General features: G+C 35.7%; 1 protein-coding gene across 4 annotated transcripts in view; it reads right to left on the reverse strand.

The window, feature by feature from the left end:
* DENND4A (DENN domain containing 4A) overlaps window positions 1-13331 on the reverse strand; it is a 150847-nt gene that overhangs the window by 44237 nt on the left and 93279 nt on the right. For 2 of the 4 annotated variants that reach the window (XM_023509995.1, XM_023509992.1), the window contains exons 16-21: window positions 7090-7223; window positions 2287-2422; window positions 1727-1939; window positions 1516-1644; window positions 1242-1383; window positions 717-848 (exon numbers count right to left, since the gene is read on the reverse strand). In XM_023509995.1, the coding sequence (XP_023365763.1) occupies window positions 717-848; window positions 1242-1383; window positions 1516-1644; window positions 1727-1939; window positions 2287-2422; window positions 7090-7223 (886 nt within the window). The remainder of the gene's footprint in view (window positions 1-716; window positions 849-1241; window positions 1384-1515; window positions 1645-1726; window positions 1940-2286; window positions 2423-7089; window positions 7224-13331) is intronic. The other 2 variants (XM_023509993.1, XM_023509994.1) reach the window with 2 other exon arrangements.

Genomic DNA, 13331 nt, shown 5'->3' on the forward strand with positions numbered 1-13331 from the left:
CTGTAGTCCCACCTATTTGGGAGGCTGAGGCAAGAGAATCACTTGAGCCCAAAAGTTGGAGGTTGCTGTGAGCTGTGATACCACAGCCCTCTACCCAGGGTGACAGCGTGAGACTGTCTCCAAAGGAAAAAAAAAAGACAAAACAAAACAAAACTCCAACTTTTTATCTTAAAATAGTTTAAGACTCAAAAGTTACAAAACTAGTACAGTACAGAGAGTTTCAGTACTCTTCACCTGGTTTTCCCCAATGATAGTATCTTACATACCATAGGACAGTGTCAAAACCAGAAAACTAACATTGGAATAATACTATTAACTTAGATATATAGGTATAAGTTTTTTTTTTAAACTCCACTAATATTTTCGTAATTTCAAAGAATTTATCCTAAGAAAATGATATGGTAAAGAGATCTGTGTGCTATGAGGAGTTAATTGGATTTTCATTGACTCAATACTTAAATTTCTATTCAAAAAACATTGAATAGAAATTTTATTTCTATTCAAAAAACATTGAATAGAAATTTTATTTCTATTCAAATAAAGAATAAAATCGGCTATAGTTATTAAATTCCATATCAAATCAAGCACCTAACATAAAATTAAAAAGTGACAAGAGTTAAACATATCACTGAAAATAAAAATTTTTTAAATATATGCTAGCAAATCTAGTTTTAAAAAATGTACTATAATAAATGTATATGTAAGCATACACAAACCTGTACTAGATCTATCATCAGTAGCATATACTTTGATTAAACCTGTATTAAAAGGTGCCTGCTCCACAGTGTGTGTCCCATGACCACTATCCATGCTGCCATGACTAACAGCATCCAGGTCACTGCCATCTGCTTAAGAACACAATTTGACAGCATTTTACTACTCAAGGAGACACCAAAAATACACATTAATTTCTTGCTCAAGCAAAAAATCTATTAACATAATATTTAAAATGAAAACTGTCACATAATTAGCAAGATACAACTATAACAAAGAAACCTATTGTGACTTATTAATGAACACTAAAACAAGATAACTAAAAGGTGATAAATTAATAGTTGAAATGGAAGTGAAATTTGGTGTTTTTTAAATGGGAAGAGCACTCTAATATTGAATTTGATTAATGGCAATAAAAACTAAAAAGGTACTCAATATTTTAAAACTATTTAAAATTTCTAGAAATGTTAAAATGTAACTAGTCAATTAGATTTTGAAGAATAAAGTAAAACATATAAATCCCTTACCTGAGAGAGTTGTTTGTGATAAGTGTACATGTTTCTTTAAAGCTCTTTTGAACTGTGCTACTCCTAAAACAACATTTCTTACTTTTGTCCAAAGAAAACAGCCACTACGACTTCTTGAAGGCCAGGTACTTTCCAAAACAGCCTATTCATTCAACAAAATAAATTAGTAAAAATAAATCCTAAATAACCCCAGTATAGATTATTTTTCCCATTAAATTAAGATTGTATGATGACAAAAATCATACTCTTTCTCCATTAAATCACAGTAATTTACCTTATTATAATAACCATAAGTAATGGCATTGGGGTCAATACCAGCTTTCTGCATTTCAAAAAGCACTCGAACTGCAAGCACTGGCTGATCGTACTGTCCACAGAGCTGCATAAGAATGCGGTAGCACACCTAAAATGCAAGTTCAAAGTGTACAGAAACAAAGATGTCTATGTATATAAATCCAGAATGCACTTTAAAGAACAATTGTTACCTCATCAGGTGGATCCATCTTCATCTTCTTTGACTGCATTTTTTTAAGTACATCATATGCTGTTTTCAGAGCTCTGACTTTAGAATAACATACTTTCACATAAGCTGGGAGACAAATAAACCATAGTCCATAACAGTGACGCAGTAGGCACCTTGACCACATCTGAGGGATGGAAGAATACCTCTTTGCAATTTTATGGGCTGACTTAATTTCCTAGAAAAAAATATAAGGGTTTTATTAACAAATTTATATACTTGGGCATTATTATTTTAGCTAAATGCTGAACAAGTACAGGTCACATTCTTTTATTTCCATAACAAATCTGTCTATAATTAATATATTTTCAAGCTTCTACTTAAATGTGCATTAAATAATATGTAAAATAAAGTTCTAGGATAAGAGAACTAGTTAATTTCTTTAAGTTGGATTATCTTCAGATTGCTGTAGCAGCATAATAATCTAGTAATAGCTATATATAAAGAATATTAAGGGAGAGTAGGTGTCCAATTTATTTCTTGTTCTAATATGATTACATGAGGAATGCAAAATTTTCAAAGCACCTGTTTTGTTCTTCTGAACATGGGAGAAGGACTACTAGGACTACTTGATTTAGAAGGTAATTTGTTCCTCTGTGCTTGCAGAAATCCTTCAGGTCTCTCAAATAAATTGTTCCTGAGAACTGGAAATCCATTGTAGCTGTTTTATAGAAGGAAAAAAGTTATCAAGCATACACAGATGATCACTGCAGTTATAAGCTAGAGTTAATTTTAACTGTTTCTCCATCAGACTACGATATATGCTCAATAAAAATTCATGCTAATGTTGCTTTTCTTACCACAATATTTAGAAATGTAATAGCCAAATACAGACTTAAGTATATTTGGGGAAGAAAAATGAAAATACATTTAAATTTTCCAGAACTTGACACCAAACTCCAAAGTCTCAAGAAAACTTTTACAAGTTAGTATTCATGTAAATGTATTGCAAATATATTAGATAATATGACTGTTGCAGGCTTGGTGCCTGTAGCTCAGTGAGTAGGGCACCAGTCACATACACTGAAGCTGACGGGTTCAAGCCTGGCCCAGGCCTACCAAGCAACAATGACAACTGCATCCAAAAAATAGCCACTCGTTGTGGTGGGCACCTGTAGTCCCAGCTACTTGGGAGGCCGAGGCAAGAGAATCGCTTAAGCCCAAGACATGGAGGTTGCTGTGAGCTGTGACGTCACAGCAGTCTACCAAGGGCAACATAGTGAGACTCTGTCTCAAAAAAAAAGAAAAAATGACTGTTGGTAAAGGGCCCACTAAATCAGTATTCTTTCAAACTGAACATTAATGTCATTGCTTTGTATTAATATATTTACTGCAGAATCTCCTTCTTACAAAGAAGCAAATAAGCAAATAAACTAATGTGTTAGTTTTAATACATTAGCACACCAGGCCCAACTCTCACATTATCATGAATTGGTTTATCAGGTTAGCTAGCAGGTTCAGGGCCTCATCTGTGAGAAAGAAAACTGAGGAAGTTGAAGAAGAGAAAGAGTGGCTCTGTGAAAAAGAAGAACTAATTAGAACAAGGTGCTCTGGGCCTTTTGAGGGTAGCATCTAGGCCAGGCAGAGTAGTACACGCCTGTAGTCCCAGCTACTCAGGAGGCTAAGGCAGGTGGATTGCTTGGGCCAAGAAGTTTGGGACTGTAATGTGTTATGATTGCCCCTATGAATAGCCACTGCACTACAGGCCTAAAAAACATGGTGAGTTCTTATTTCTAAAATAAGTAAATAAGCAAAAGGTAGCAGCTAAGATAGAGACATACTGAAAAGAACAGAATAGACTCCAAACAACACATTCAACCTATTTAAGAATATATTATACAATATTCTTAAAGACATATCACTTTAATTAACTAAGAAGAACCCTAACTATGATAAAAAAGTAAACTATTCAGTACTACAGGCAAATTCTGTACAATAATAAAATATTAATAATGATCTAAATGCTGAGTAGGAAACAGCAAAGAAATTCAAGAAAGGGATATCTGAAACAAATTCATTGTACGTACATGGTGAGATAATAAGACCATTTTGTGTGTCTTATAGAAATGTCTCATCATTTTACATAGATAATGCAAGTGAATGAGTCATATGTTACTAGAAGACTCTCTGTGCTTATTAAGGACATTTAAGTTATTTTTCCAATGACAGGTATGATTACACCAAAAATTATATTGGTGACCTCAAGAAAAAAAAACTTACGACTCTAAAAAAACAAAAATTTTTATGCTAAATAATTTTCTTGTTCAAGGACTAAATCTAAAAGTATAATTTAAATTAAAAAGGTAAAAGCAGGCCAACACCTGTAATCCTAGCACTCTGGGAGGCTGAGATGGAAGGATCACTTGAGCTCAGAAGTTTGAGACAAGCCTGAGCAAGAGCAAGATTCTGTCTCTACTAAAAATAGAAATTTTAGCTGGGCGTTGCGGTGGGCAACTGTAGCCTCAACTACTCAGGACGATGAGGCAGGAGGATTTCTTAAACTCAGAAGTTTGAGGTTGCTCTGAGTTAGGCTAATGCCATCACACTCTAGCCTGAGGCAAGAGTGATACTCTGTCTCAAAAAAAAAAAAAAAGAAAGAAAGAAAGAAAGAAAGAAAGAAAGAAAAGTAAAAAGCAAACTATAGAAAGAAAAACAAAACTATATTAGTGAAACATATCAAATGATGACTAAGAAGTATAAAGTAAAAAAGATCAAAGAAATGAGGTCTTCTTTAGAAAACAAAAAGAAGAGGCCAGCCAGTGGTTCACCCCTATAATCTCAGCACTTTGGGAGGCTGAGGTGGAAGGTTCACTTGAGTCCAGGAATTTGAGACTAGCCTGGGCAATAGTAAGATCCCCATCTCTACAAACAATTTAAACACTTAAATTCTAAAAGAAGTTTACTGGGGGGCAGTGCCTATGGCTCAAAAGGGTAGGGCGCTGGTCCCATATGCTGGAGGTGGCGGGTTCAAACCCAGCCCTGGCCAAAAACTGCAAAAAAAAGAGAAGTTTATTGGGGCATGGTCACATGTATTCCTAGTCCCTGCTACTTAGGAGGCTGAGATGAGAGGAGCCCAGGAGTTAAGTCTGCAGTGAGCTATGATTACAATGATTACACCACTGCATTTTAAGCCTGGACAACAGAGCAAGACCATGTCTCAAAAAAAAAAAAAAAAAGAGGGGCAGCACCTGTGGCTCAAAGGAGTAGGGTGCCGGCCCCATATTTCGGAGGTGGTGGGTTCAAACCCGGCCCTGCCCAAAAAAAAACTGCAAAAAAAAGAGAGAGAGAGAGAAATTAAGAGAAATACTTTAATTAGCTGTCCACTGCAATAAGCACCTATAGTCCCAGCTACTCAGGAGGCTGAGGCAGAAGCTCTTGAACCCAGGAGTTTGAGACTGCTGTAAGCTAACTGATGCCAGGACACTCTAGCCTGGGACAACAGATTGAGACTTTGTCTCAAAAAGAAAAAACATTTTTTAAAAATATCTTTCATAGGCTCAGCGCCTGTAGCACAGTGGTTATGGTGCCAGCCACATGTATGGAGGCTGACAGGTTCAAGCCTGGCCTGGGCCAGTTAAACAATAATGACAACCGCAACAAGACAATAGCCAGGCACTGTGGCAAGTGCCATGGCAGGCACCTGTAGTCCCAGCAACTTGGGAGGCTGTGGCAAAAGAATCTCTTAAGCCCAAGAGTTTGAGGTTGCTGTGAGCTATGACGCCATGGCATTCTATCAAGGGCAACACAGTGAGGCTCTGTCTCAAAAAAAAAAAACCTTTCATAGAGAACAGATTTTAAAAAATGATACAAGAACATATTACTGAATGAAAAGAGCAGAAATCTAGTGGCCTCTGAATTACTCTTACACTCATATTTATCAAACTACTTTTTCATCATAAAATGAAGGACTTAATTAGTAAGTTATATTTGAGGATGTCCTGAAAAATCCTTTTCCAATGAAAATAAGAAACTACAACTTGGTTTGGCGCCTGTAGATTAAGTGAGTAGGGCACTGGCCACTTAGACCGAGGCCGGCAGGTTCGAGCCCAGCCTGAGCCTACTAAACAACAATTGCAACCTCAAAATAGCCAGCCATTATGGTGGGTGCCTGTAGTCCCAGCTACTTGGGAGGCTAAGGCAAGAGAATCACCAAGAGTTTGAGGTTGCTGTGAGCTGTGACACCATAGCACTGTACCGAGGGCAACATAGTGAGACTCTGTCTCAAAAAAAAGAAACTGCAACTCAATAAATGATAGATGTAAAATGATTTTAGAATCTTCAAAGTAGGAAAGTACTATTAGAGAATTGGAAAAACATTTAAATTCTGAAAGAAAATATAATTTTAAGTAAAAATAAATGTATACTAAAGACTAAATAATAAATCTACCTCTATCACAGCCTTCTTTTACTGTGCTCAGGACTTATCTCTATTTTCCACTAGACTTGAAGACAGGGACACCTTATCACTCAAGTCTATATACTTAACACTTAGCACAGTGTCTAACCAAATTTCCTAAGTTAACAATAATTGATTTCAACAATTCTGGATTTCCAAGATTTAAAAATGAAAACTTATGGCAAAATTAATAGCCTAAAAAATTATATCATAAAAATTAAGGCCATAAATATTGACTCTAAATTAAATTTCATCATTGTGTATATCAAGGTTATATATTAATCGATGTGTATATGTGATAAAAAGAAGGACTGAATGTGAGGAAGTGCTTTACTGAGAAACAAAAATCAAAATTCTATGATAAAAATGTTGCATTTGAGGCTCAGCACTTGTAGCTCAAGCAGCTAAGGCACCAGCCATATACACCAGAGCTGGAGGGTTCAAATCCAGCCTGGGCCTGCCAAACAACAATGACAACTACAACCAAAAACTAGCTGGGAGTGGGCGCCTGTAGTCCCAGCTACTTGGGAGGCTGAGGCAAGAGAATTGTGTAAGCCCAAGAAGTTGGAGGTTGCTGTGAGTGGTGATAACACAGCACTCTACACAAGGCAAAAGCTTGAAGCTCTATCTCAAAAAAAAAAAAAGTGCTGCATTTGAGATGGGGAATCTAACAGAAGTTAATCAATATTTGTGAGGGCAGGTACTTATATAGACATAGAGAGCTTTCCAACTCTATATTATGCAAAATTATATATATTTTATTTTTATACCTCAAATCTTAATAATGGATGTGGGATAAGCTTGCTTACCACCTAAAAATTAGGGATCTGCAAAATTTGGATTTTTGAAAATACCACAGTCCTTAGACAGCTATGTCACAGACGATGGATTGCTTCTCTTTTTCAATCTCAAACATTCTGCCTCTTGAATACCTGTACTGTAAAGGGGGTTCTTCACCACTGGGTAGATGGGGGATCTCAGGTGGTGTTACAAAAACAGTATGTTCACTTTTGAAAGAATCATCCAGTTCTATAAGTCGCACTTCACCACTCTTGTCCATGTCCACCTAAAGAAGTTTTAAAAACACGTATTAAAAAACCCACATTAGCTAGTCATATAGTCATCTATAGGGGAAAGGTTAAATAAATTATCTACACAAATGAATACCAAAGAGCTATTAAAAAGAAAACAAACAAGTTTTTCTGTGAACCACTATAGAAAGAACTCCATGATAATTAAGTGAAAATAGTAATGTGCAAATCATTGTAAATAACAGACTATCTTTTGAGTAAAACAAAGGGGAAATAAGAATATATATTTGTTTCTTGTCTGTATTTACATAAAGAAATACTAGAGGAATACTAAAAAAAGTAATTACACATATGGGGAAGAGGAGAAGAATAGTGTAAAAAAGGACGAGATAGGACCCAGTTGTTCTAATGTATACCTTCTAATATTGTTCCATATTTTCAATCATATGAATGTAATCAACAAATAGTATTTTAAAAAATACATGTGTGTCTGTGTGATAAGAATAGAGGATTCTGTGTATTTTTAAAATTTGTACTAAAAATAACAAATTTCATTACGCTCCTTCAGATATGCAGAAGTATTCTTGAGTTAAACTCTAGTCATATCAACATTTAAAGTGCTTTAGTACACAGTGACCCATGTCTATAGTCCTGGCACTCAGGGAAGCTGAGGCAGGAGGATTCCTTAAGGTCAAGAGTTTGAGACCAGCCTGAGCAAGAGAGTAAGACCCTTTCTTTATAGAAAAATTAGCCAGGCGTGGTAGTTTCTGCTTCTAGTCTCAGCTACTAGGGAGGCTGAGGCAAGAGGATCTCTTGAGCCCAGGAATTTGAGGTTGCTGTAAGCTATGATCATGCCACTGCCCTCATGCCTGGCAAAAGTCTTTTTGACAAGCTAAAAAGAAAGATACCTTCCTTTATACTGACGATTGTTATTATTTTGGGGGGGCAGGCAGTGTCTTGCTTTGTCTGGCCTTCAATACCTCCAGAAATGAGAGGAGACAAAACAAAATATTTCCAAAGACAAAAACACCAAAGGCTCAATACAGTTAGGTCATTACATTTCCCCAGACTTGCAGAGAACTAGGTTGGGTCTGTCTGGGTGAGCCAGAGGGACATTAGACTTAAGGATGCTGGAGATGAGGGAGGTTACTGAAACAGATAAAGCCTTACTTTACAATCAAGAGATAATCTCAGTTATCTTTTCCACTAAGTTCTGAGAATATTGGCAAGTTAGGCTTATTTTACTCAGATTAGAGACTAAACGATACCTTTTGGGAAAACTTGTTGGGCTAAAGAAAAGAATTATAGACACTGATCAAACAGGGAGTCTAACTGACAGTTAAGTTCTGTTACAAACATCAGTCTCACACCTAAGGAAATCCTAAGCTCCATTTTCCCAGAAATAGCTTCAATGAAACACAAGCCTCACTCTTGAAAATGAATAACAACCAAAGATTACTAAATACAAAGAAAATAACAATAACAATAACTTTAAAGAGAACAAAATAAATAAATATTAAAAGGTGCTCAGAAGACAACTCAGGGAGAAGAAACCGTCAAAATAATTAAATAAGTCCATACTCATAAAAAGAACAAGATACTATAAAAATTGAATATTTAATGAATAAAAAAAGTTTATGGAAATTACATATGTGATAGCAGAAATAAAAAGCATATTTATAGGCTTAGAAGATAAAATTGAAGACATTTCCCCAAAAGTGGAAAAGACAGAGAGAGAAAAAATAAAATGAAAAAAGATAAAAAAAAAGAAGATCAAGTCTTCTTGATCTTGGAGGCCCAATATTCAAATAATATGTATTTCAGAAAAGAGAACAGAGAAAATAGAGGAAAGAAATTAAAATGGATCAACAAACTGTGGTATATGTACACCATGAAATACGATGCAGCCCTAAAGAAAGATGGAGACTTTACCTCCTTCATGTTTACATGGATGGAGCTGGAAAATGTTCTTCTTAGCAAAGTATCACAAGAATGGAAGAAAAAGTATCCAATGTACAACCCCTATTATAAAACTAATTTATAGATCTCATATGAAAGCTACAATCTAATTCTAGCCTAAGAATATGAGGAGGGGTGGAGGAGGGGAGGGGAGAAGGGCGGATGGGTGGTGGGAGGGTGACTGGAAAGATCACCTATATGGTCTGTCTACCAAGGGTACAAGGAACTTTTCTAGAATTAGTACAAAATTTTTAACACAATAACTAAGTAAATGACACAAAGTCTATGTTAACCAGTTTGATGAAAATATTCAAATTGTATATGAAAACACTACACTGTACCCCATGTTTGCATTAATGTATACGGCTATCATTTAATAATAATTAAAAAAAGAAATTAAATGGAATTGAAGAAAATGAATCCACAGATTAATGGGCCTACATGTATCCAACTCAATGAAGAATAAAGGACTATAAGAGGCATATCCTTATGAACTTCAGAACATCAGCAATCTTAAAAGATTCCAGATGAAAAATGAGATCTGGTACAAATGATCAGAAATCAAGATAGCAATTAGATTTATCAGTAAAACTGAAAGCTAACACACAACAGCAACAACTTCAAAATTTTAATATAACCAAATTAGCAACCAAATATTAGAAGAGAATAAAAAAAGTTTCAGATAGGAAAGGTGTCAAAAACTATCTCTCCTGTAACCTTTCTCACTAAACTACTGGAAGATATGCTTCACCATAACAAGGAAATAAACCAAGAAAGAAGTTATTAAAGGCAAAATTGGGGCACCTAACCCTGGAGAGAGATCAATATAATCCTGAAGATGATGGTGACAGAAAATCTTAGATCACAGACTACAAAGCACTCAGTTCATACTGGAAAGAGAGGAAGGAAAGCTCCAGCAAGAATTCTTTTAAAAAAAAAAAAATGTAACAAACATTACCTGATACGACACAAAAATCAAGAAGATTTTTCACTTCTGTACAAGATTTAGAGATGAATTAAATATAGACAAGAAACAAAAAAAAATAAAGCAATTATTGACTTCAGGGAAAACAAAAATCTAAAACAAAAAAATAAAGCAATTATTGACTTCAGGGAAAACAAAAATTGTTATTTTTTGAGACAGAGTCTCACTCAGTTGCTCTCAGTAGAGTGTCTTGGCTTCATAGCTCACAGTAACCTCAAACTCTTGGGCTCAAGAGATCTTCTTGCCTCAGTCTCCCAAGTAGCTGGGACTACAGGTACCTGCCCCAATGCCCAGCTATTTTTAGAGATGGGGGTCTGGCTCTAACTCAGGCTAGACCTAAAAGGAAACTTAATTACAGTGTATCTGAGGGCTGTCAGGAAAGTATCCAGTCATTGTTAATACGCTTTTCATATTAAGTGGCTGGATGCTTTCCAGACATCCCTTATAAGTGGTCTATCTGTGACTAATTAACACTGAACAATTATTTGACCAAAACTCATGTTATAACTACATTAGAAGAATGGTAGTGGAAACAAATATGATACAATACATAATATTGTATGTATACAATATTGTATGTGTACAATACATAATATTGTATTGTATGTATAACAATGTATGTAGAAACAATAAGCAGCAATAAAAACTCATTATATAGACATCTTAAGGTAAATGACTGAAGAAATAGCAGAAAGAGAAAGTGAACTGCTTCTGGGAAACAGAAATAGGCTAAGTAGGAATAAGACATAAAATTATTTCACTTTTTAAAGTATGCCATGTTTTACTCTTAAAGTGAAAATTTCCCCTTAAAATACTTGGTTCCAATACTAAAAATGCTCATAAGATGTGGTTATGTAATAAAATAGAAAACCATTTTATAATCATGTAAAAACCAATGGCAGTAAATATAAAATGGATTTTATAATACATTCAGGTCCTGGCCTATGGAGCCCTCCCCCCTTTTACCTCCCAAATTTCCTGTTACTTTAGTAATTTAATAAAAAGTGTTGTGGGTTGTATTTTTTCTGTGAGACAGAGTCTCACTCTGTTGCCCCAGGTAGAGTGCAGTGGCATCCTGTAGCTCACTGCAACCTCAAACTCCTAGGCAATCTTCCTGCTTCCCGAGGAGCCCAATGCCTGGCTAAGTTCTCTATATTTAGCAGATATGGGGTTTTGCGCTTGTTCAGGCTGGTCTCCAACTCCTGAGCTCAAGCAGTCCTCCTGCCTCGGCCTCCCAGAGTGCTAGGATTACAGGCATGGGCCATTGTGCTTGGTCAATAAAAATGTTACAAATTAACTTTTCAAGAAAAGCTTTAGCCATTATTAGGAAAACTAAGGCATTTTGTAAAACAACATTAGAAGCACGTCAATAATTCAAAATCATAAGTATCACTAGTGGAATGTGGTACCCATGGGCATCCAAGAACAAATAAGATTCTTTATAGCCATGAACATTCATATGCAGTTGGAATGGGGTTAATTTAATTAGTAAGGGTAGCAATGATAATGAAGTAGAAGAGATGGCTCAGAATAAGAAGGTTAAAATAAATATACATGGTTGACAGAAAGACTAGAGAGTATCTCTGTCTACATGACAGAACATTAGGAGAGGACTATTTGGCTGTGTGCAGTGGCTCACACTTAAAATCTCATTTATGCAGGAAGAGTGCTTAAGCCCAAGAGTTCAAAACCAGACAGGCCCAAATAGTAAGGCCTCATCTCTAAAAATAAAAAATTTCAAAATTAGCCAGGCATGAAAACCCTCAACTGCAGTCTTAGTTACTCAGGAGGCTGAGGATGGAAGTCCAGGCTGCAGTGAGCTATGATTGTGCCGCTGCATTCTAACCTGGGTGACAGAGAGAGAAACTCCATCTCTAAAAACTTTTAAGCTGGGCACAGCAGCTCATGCCTGTAATCCTAGCACTTTGGAGGCCGAGGCGGGTGGATTGCCTGAGCACAGGAGTAAGAGCAAGACCTAGCCTCTACTAAAAATAGAAAAACCTAGCTGGGCATTGTGGTGGGCTCCCAACTACTCGGGAGGCTGAGGCAAGAAATGCTGTGAAATTGCTGTTGCTGGTTCAAGCCCAAGAGTTTGAGGTTGCTGTGAGCTGTGATGATGCCATGGCATTCTACCCAGGGCAACAGAGTGAGACTCTGTCTAAAAAAAAAAAAAAAAAAAAAGGAAAGAAAAGAAAAGGAAAAAAATTTTTTAAAAGAGGATTGCTTATCCATTGTTTTTAAATTTTTATTTATTTTACAGTTCTCTTTCTTTCCTTCTTTTTGAGCAGCTTCTCCCTCCCCAGACCCACACATACTTCCCATTCTTTCTGGTCATATTGTTGTCTGGAAGAAGCCTGGGGTCTAGGACAACTACTCTAATTCTCAGTATCATAACGTCTATTAAAATATTATAATTTTGCACTATAGATTCACTACATGGTAAAAAATACTTCCCATTACTTGTGTATTAATAAAATCTCTTTGAACATCATAAAAATAGCCATGCAATAATTCCTACATTTATCAGTTGGACAGCTCCGTCTTTTAGAAATCACAGTGACATCTGTCTCTATGGAGAGAAAAAGAAATCTAACACCCACAGCAGGATAAAATTAAAATAATTCTCATACTCTCTTTGCATTTTTTCGTAAGATATTAATATGCTCAGAAAACACTGGAAAGGGAAGCTTGAGAAATGAAGAAAAAATCTTACCAGACTATTTATTACACAAAACTGCTCTTAGTTGAGCATCATTCCTCAGAAACAGACGGTAAAAATATAAAATATAATCATATGAATAAGCACACATGGTTCTTAAATTAGTCATAAATGAAACTAAAATAAATTCTCATATATTGTTTTTCTTATATCTATTTGGCATTACCCACTCCTGCTTTTTAAAGTCAGTCAAATGTTTTCTATTTGCGTATGCTAAGATCAAAAGAGTAATCTTAGTCATGAATTGGCTTAGGCAGTGAATACATATATAATATTATGCTTTCTACAGCTACACTGCCAGAGGTCAGAGGATTTGTTCACTTAAAAACTTTAGCTCTTAGCAAAGTATCTCAAGAACGGGGAAAAAAGTATCCAATGTACACAGTACACAGTTACTTTGAAACTAATTCACAGCTTTTATAGGAATGTCATAACCTAATTATAGCCTTAAAATATGGGAAGGGGGTGGGAGGGGGAGGT

This window comes from Otolemur garnettii, unplaced genomic scaffold (genome assembly GCF_000181295.1).
Source record: "Otolemur garnettii isolate 467f Iridium unplaced genomic scaffold, OtoGar3 scaffold00011, whole genome shotgun sequence".
In the NCBI taxonomy this organism is placed as follows: Eukaryota; Metazoa; Chordata; class Mammalia; order Primates; family Galagidae; genus Otolemur; species Otolemur garnettii.